Source organism: Meles meles, chromosome 19 (assembly GCF_922984935.1).
Source record: "Meles meles chromosome 19, mMelMel3.1 paternal haplotype, whole genome shotgun sequence".
In the NCBI taxonomy this organism is placed as follows: Eukaryota; Metazoa; Chordata; class Mammalia; order Carnivora; family Mustelidae; genus Meles; species Meles meles.
This window is the reverse complement of record NC_060084.1, coordinates 42,410,476-42,416,993: the sequence shown is the minus strand read 5'-3', so window position 1 is coordinate 42,416,993 and position 6,518 is coordinate 42,410,476. Positions and strand designations below refer to the sequence as shown.

General features: G+C 49.4%; 1 protein-coding gene across 4 annotated transcripts; it reads right to left on the bottom strand.

Annotated features, from left to right (window-relative positions):
* Window positions 1-749: 749 nt before the first annotated feature.
* On the bottom strand, window positions 750-6,112 carry LOC123931544 (free fatty acid receptor 2-like). Of its 4 annotated transcripts, none has more exons than XM_045988823.1 (4): window positions 6,004-6,112; window positions 3,768-3,943; window positions 3,072-3,191; window positions 750-2,345 (listed from the first exon to the last, which is right to left on the bottom strand). In XM_045988823.1, the coding sequence occupies exon 4, from the start codon at window positions 2,338-2,340 to the stop codon at window positions 1,351-1,353; it is 990 nt and encodes a 329-aa protein (XP_045844779.1). In that variant the 5' UTR covers window positions 2,341-2,345; window positions 3,072-3,191; window positions 3,768-3,943; window positions 6,004-6,112; the 3' UTR covers window positions 750-1,350. The 4 variants fall into 4 exon arrangements, with proteins under 4 accessions (XP_045844779.1, XP_045844782.1, XP_045844780.1 ...); XM_045988826.1 differs by having other exon boundaries at window positions 3,072-3,184; XM_045988824.1 differs by having other exon boundaries at window positions 3,837-3,943.
* Window positions 6,113-6,518: the final 406 nt, after the last annotated feature.

Sequence of the window (6,518 nt, the reverse complement as noted above, 5' to 3'; positions counted from 1 at the left end):
CAGCTTTGATCTAAGGCATTCACAGACCCCATGTACAGAGACACAATGGTTGCAGAATGTATGTAGGTCGACTATATTCCAGGTCAGAAAGCAGCTCTCAACAAATTTCAAAGAGCTGTAACCATTCACACCATATTCTCTGGTCGCAGTGCCTTTAGTTAGAACAGAGTGACAAAAGGATCAAGGGAAAAAAAAAACTGTATCCTTGAAAATAAAGAGTATTTCTAAACTTGAGTCAAAGAAAAAACAATCATAGGGAAATCAGAGCCTATTTAGAACTTAAAATAATGAAAAATTATGCAAATCCAAACTGGTAGCATCCCATTGAAGTTGCCCTTGGAGGGAGATTTATATATCTAGCCTCACGTGCTCAGGTAGCAAAGAACAAAGGCTAAAAATGGATGAGCATCAACTTTAAAAAGTTGGAAAAGGAGCAACTGAAAAGACTTAAAAAAGTACAGGGAAGGAAACAAACCAACAGTAAAGAAATAGAAGTTGTGGATGACTTCCACAGAAGGCCTTTGGCTTTTGTAAACACCAAGTAACAGACCTCTGGCAAGACTGATGACAGAAAAAAAAAGATACAAATACACAGCATTGGGGACTGAAAATAGGACGTAACCACCGAGAAGTATCCTGACCAGTTTCTTCACACTTGCTGTTGCATAGACCTGAGCCAGCAACTGCTTTGTTTGGGGGACTGGTTGTGCAGGCTCACATGGCAGGATCCTGTCTGGCTCTCCAGACTCTTTTTTTTTTTTTTAGGATTTTATTTATTTATTTGAGAGACAGAGAGCAGCGCATGAATGGGGGAGGGGTAGAGGAAAGGGAGAGAATCCCAAGCAGACTCCCCACCCAGTGTGGAACCTGACGCAGGTCTCCATCTTACGACCCTGAGATCATGACCTGAGCTGAACTCAAGAGTCAGACTCTCAACCGGCTGAGCCACCCGGGTGCCCTTTGCTCTGCAGACTCTTGCCTTTGCTGGATCTTCAGACCTACTGCATGGAGCAACCTCTCCCCCTGCTTCCGAATCAAGGACAGAGCAAGACAGCTCTGCAGTAGTTGAAGGAATGCTACCGTCTTAAAGATACTGCATGGGGAAATAATTTCAAGGATCAAAGGGCTGTGGCTTACCATGAAGCAGTGGCAACCGCAAATAAGGAAATGTCATAACCCCCAGGAAACAAAACAAAAACACGCCCCCAATGGATGAGTTGGACTTGAGATGTCCACTGCTCTTCTTTGCCTTGTAAGCTAGGCACAGGAGAAGTCACCCCAGTTCTGTTTCACTGTTCCCCTTTTTGAGCCCTCCCTCCTCCCACAAAATATAACAGCAAGCTGGCCAATTCAGTCTCCTGTGAAGTTGATATTGGCCATACCTAAACTCCCATCTCTCTCTGCAGCCGGTTCCCCAGTTCTCCTCCTGCAGTACCCTGACAGTGAGACACCCCAACTCTGCAGACCCCGTAGCCTTTCATCAAAGGCTTTGCGCATAGCTGAGGAGGAGAAGTAGAAAATCAAGGGGTCGACACAAGCATTGAGAGCACTGAGCAACACGGCACACACCCGCCAGCGTTCACTCGTTTTCTGGAAGAATCCCACCACATGAGACACATTATAAGGCCCAAAGCAGACCAAGAAGTTAAAGAGGGTCACGGCAGCCAGCCCCACGGCTCTCCAGCGCTTCCGCGTTCCCACTTGGGGTCTGGAGAGCATGATCCACACGAAGCGCCAGTAGCAGAAGATGGTGACCACCATGGGGACAAAGAAGAGGAAGAGACACAGCTCCAGCCGCACAGGAAGCAACACTTTCAGTTGCTCTTCGGAGAAGTCCTCATAGCAGGCAGGGAGAACTGTGGCATCATCAACCCCCTCCTTTTTGGATGGTAAGTAGTGGACGACGATCACAATGCTACAGTGTCCAAAGGACAAGAGGCAGGAGACCAGAGAGGCGATCACTCCGTATATGGGTCGACGGGACTGCTTGTACTGCACGGGGAACGCCACACTGCGGTAGCGCTCGATGCTGATGCCCATCAGAAGCCACGTGCTGTAGTAGATGCTGCTGTAGAAGCCATACGCGGTGAGGGCACAGAGCGTGTCTCCCAGGGGCCAGCGGAAGTTGTTCACGATCTCGATCATCTTGAAGGGCAGCAGCAGCAGCAGCAGGAGGTCCCCCAGCGTCAGGCTGAGCAGGAGGATGTGGATGGGGGCAGGGTGGGGCTTGCGGACCCGTCCTGTGAAGGCCCGCAGGGCCAGGAGGTTGGCAGGGAGACCGGTGAGGAAATATATTATGTAGGCAGAGAGAAGAACAATCTCTTGGAAGTTTAGGGCCATCCTTCCTAAAGAGATGAAAGATGAAGTAAGAATCCTCTTTGACCATGGGTTTCCGAGCTCCAAACCAAGGGGATCCATGCTCGGCTTCATCGCATCTCCCTTTCCTGCCTTACTGAGTACTGAGTACTGCCAAACTGAGTACTCTTCTGCTTTCTCTGTGTCACGGAGAAAGGAGGTCTCCTTGCTTCCCAACCAAATTGTTTCTGGAAGGAAGGAAGGGAGGGAGGGAGGGAGGGAGGGAGGGTCTCCTAACCATTTTGACGTCTTAGAAGCTCCCACAGGAAAAGTCTTGAGGTCTCTAAGTCCCCCCTAGAAAGGGCACTTGGTGAGGACAGTGACACCCTCTGTCTTGTTCACCACTCTGTCCCTAGGACCTAGAACTCTGCCTGATGCATAGTAGGTGCTCAGCACCATCTGCTGATAAACGAATGGCTGTAGGAACAGAGAGGACGGAAACAGCTGCTTCGTCACCAAGAGGGACTAAGCCTGAGACTGCATCTGAGTTTCTCCAAATTTTACTTAGCTTGCTGTGGCTCCCTGCTTCCTCCTTGCCTCCCTCCCTTCCTTTCCTCCCCTTCTCTTCCTCCTTCCCTTCCCTTCCCTTCCCTCCTCTCCCTTCCCCCTCCTCCCTCCCTCCCTTCCTTCTTTCTTTCTTTCCTTCCTTCCTTCCTTCCTTCCATTTGCCTCTTCTTTCTTTCTTTTGTCATTGGGATTGAACACAAGACTCTCACCTTCACTCCTGAAAATGCGAATTTGGTTCAGCCTGAGGGATGGTCAGATTGAGCCCAAGGTGACTCCCAGATGCCCAGCTTCTTGATTCCACACTAAGCCGTTCTAAGAAAACCTGTAGGCTTGTCGGGGAGGGGATTGGTAGTAATGGAAATAGCCTGAGCTGGGCCTGATCACCAGGATCCCATGCCTCAGCTCAGTCATGTGACTCTGGGAAGACCCCAGCAGCAGCTTGTTTTCCTCCATAGCACAGATAATCATGATTTCTCCCAAAGCACCACAGTTCCCAGTCTGCTGCCACTAATGCTCCCTTTCTCGCTGCCCGAAGAAAGCACATGTGTGTGAGATTTATGCTGGAGAAGAGTAACTTTTCATCTCTTATTTGTCATTAAAAGGTAGACATAAAATAAAACTTGAGTCCTCAACCTGTTACTGTTAGTTATTCATTGTCACCCACCTATAAATCTCATTCCCAGACTAGAGAATCTCGAGGGCCCGGTGAACGGGGAGATTCCCACCGAGTTGGGGCTGAGCTCACCATTTTTTTCCTGCCCCTCTTGCCTGCACCAGGCCCTCACCAGAGCAAGCTCTCCATTGGCTTGTTCTGGCTCCTTTCCCATCTCTGTGACCTCTTGCCTTATCTCCTTGGAGAGTAAAGCCCATACTCTGCCCCCCTTCATAAGTTTGTCTATACTCACTCCTTCCCTAGATTTGTGATCCCAATGGCCTCTTCCTGAGCACAGCGAAGTTGGGTGTCTTGCCTTTACCTGGAGACAGTCAGGCGGCTTTTCAAGTCTATTGGGTCTCAGGAGCAAGGGGAAGCTTATCTAACTGGACCACCTTTTTTTCTTCCACAAATGCGAGGCTTTTATGCCTGGAAGAGTCACATGGTTAAAGAGAGGAAGGTCAATAGTTGAGTTTTTCCCAACACCGTGTGACCATCTGGGTCGCCCACCAAATTCTGTCCCCACCAACTGATTCCTTTCAGAATCCAGATCACAACGGCTCTTTGGGGCTTCCTGCTTCTTCTGCATTTCAAATCATGCATTCTGTTTTCTTTTCCATGGGCAAGTATTCCAAACAATTTTGCACATGCATCCACTTCCTGATCCTTCTGTGATCCTTCTGGTCTTTCTACACCTGTTCCTTCCCCATCTTTTCTCTCAAGGCCCCTGACCTAATCAGTTTCCTGTTTCTAGGAGGCTCCTCTGAGACTCATTAGTGTCTAAAGCATTGCCTGACTTCCTCTGATCCATCAGGTCCCTTCTTATAAATGCTTTTTGGACTTATAAATGCTTTTGGACTTAGACTATCCCAAGTCGATGTTGCTTCCAGGCAAGTAGGGTTCTGAGTCTTCCTCCCTGCTCAGTCCCTCTTCCGGTGGGCTGTGCCCTTCCTGGGCCAACCTTCTTTTCTCTGATCTCTCACCAACCTGTGTTGGTCTGCATCTCTCCCTGGGGGTGTCTTGAGATGGACCCAGGAAGACTTGGACACTCACTGCGGATACTTTGTTTCTCTTCAGGGAGTGTGTATGCCTTGCCACTGGCCACCTGACCCTGCCAACAGAGACCCTCATCCTTTCCCCTTGACCCCAGAAAAGAGACCCTTAGCCCAGTTTCTCCTCCAGAGAAGATCTGTTGTTACTCATTTCTCCCCATGTTGGTAGCCCAGTGATCTCTCTACATCCCTGTAGGCTGCCTTCCCTAACCCACACCGTACCTGTCCTGTCCTATAAAAGGCACACGAGAATTGGTTTTGATGCTTGAAACACATGGAACAAAGGCAACATTTTGTTCTCCACCAAGTTAATTTATACCATTTTTGCTGTCTGCCTTTCATTGAGTAACAGAAATTTACTGGAAAGGTAAAGATTGTCACATAAAGCTTCTCTCATCCTAAAATGCCAGGGGAGGGTCCTCTTTTCTCGTGGGGCTTTTTTGGGAGACAGCCGGCAGGAGAGGCCCAGGCTGAGCAGGGATGTTTGAACGGATGCAATGTGGCAGCCGTGTGAAGGGCACTGCAGGTTGAGGGGACAGCAAGCACCAGAGTCCTGTGGTGGGAACAGACTTGCTATGTCAGAGGAACAGAAAGGAGGCCAGTTGTGGCTGGGCATAAGAGACAGGTCAGGCCGCTCAGCCTGTGGGCCACAGGAGAGGAGAGGACACAGGAGTGAGTTCGCGAGTGCTGACTGTCATCTGGAGTAGTTTGACTTGGGAGGACAGCTGTCTCATCTGTTGATCTTCTTTCTCTCTCTCCTGCTCTTTGGCCTGTCTCGATAAGCTGCTGTTCCAGGCAGAGTCTGACAGCCTCCTTCTGTTCAGAGCCCTCCTGCCATCTTGACAACACAGACCACTGTCCTCTTCAGTGTCCGGCAATCACTGATCAGGGAAAGGCCAGATAGGAGGACACTAAACATGGGGTCACTGGGAAACACTGTAAGAGGTTGGGGAATGGAGGTGCCCAGCCACACGCACAGCAGCATGCAGCACCATAGGAAGTGAAGAGATGGAACACGGGCTCATCCAGGGAGCGGGGCTCAAGGAAGTCACTATCCCACTTGCCCTTGAGCTAGACCGCTATACAGCTCAGCCCACTGCAGTTCCGCTGTACCCCTTGAAACCACACAGCGTTAGATTGAGAAAACTCACCTGTTAGGAAATTAAGGTTTTCCAGCCCCCTCCCCTCCACCAGCTGTTGCTGCTGCAGCCCTGGCTCCCCACATCTCAGGGGTGGGACCCAGGTTACACAGACTTTGCCACTGCATCCTTCCAGCTGCTCAAACCCAAACCCCAAGAGAGACCTTCACTCTTCTCTTACTCTGACGTTTATTCCATCACCAAATGTCTTCTGCTCTATTTTCCAAATACATCCCCAACCAATATGTCTCAACAGGTCCACTGCCGCCTCCTAGGTTCAAGCTGTCATTCCTGTCACCTGGCCTGTGTTCCTGAGCGATGTTCTGTCTGGTCCCGCTGCTTCTCTTGTTGCCCTGTTCAGTCTGTTCTCCACACAGCAGCCAGAGTGGTCCTTTTAAAACCTAAGTAGGTCCCATCTCTCCTCTATGCAAAACCCCTCGGTCTTCCCATCTCTTTTCGAGGCCACAGTCCTTACAGTGGCCTACAAGCTCTACTGTGTTGGCTTCCTGTCCCTGTCACTCTCTGACCTCAACCCCTGCTCCTCTCTCTCCCATTGTTACTTGGGACACTTCTCTAGGGGGTGCAATTTGACGATATTTTTCAACATTCAAAATCCCATACCATCTGGTCCAATGAGCTGACATTTATGAGTTATTATATGGATATACTTTGCCGTGTGCATGAAGAAGTATATTCCTCATTGTGTTGTTTGTTTGTTCTGTGATAATAAAAGACTGGGAACAACCTATGTTCACCAGTAAAGATCTGGTTAAAAAAAAAAAACATGGGGCATCCAGTCAATAGAAACAGTAT

Bases quoted from the DNA above. Each gene is read 5' to 3' on its own strand.
- LOC123931544 (XM_045988823.1), bottom strand. From the start codon at position 2,340: ATGGCCCTAAACTTCCAAGAGATTGTTCTTCTCTCTGCCTACATAATA.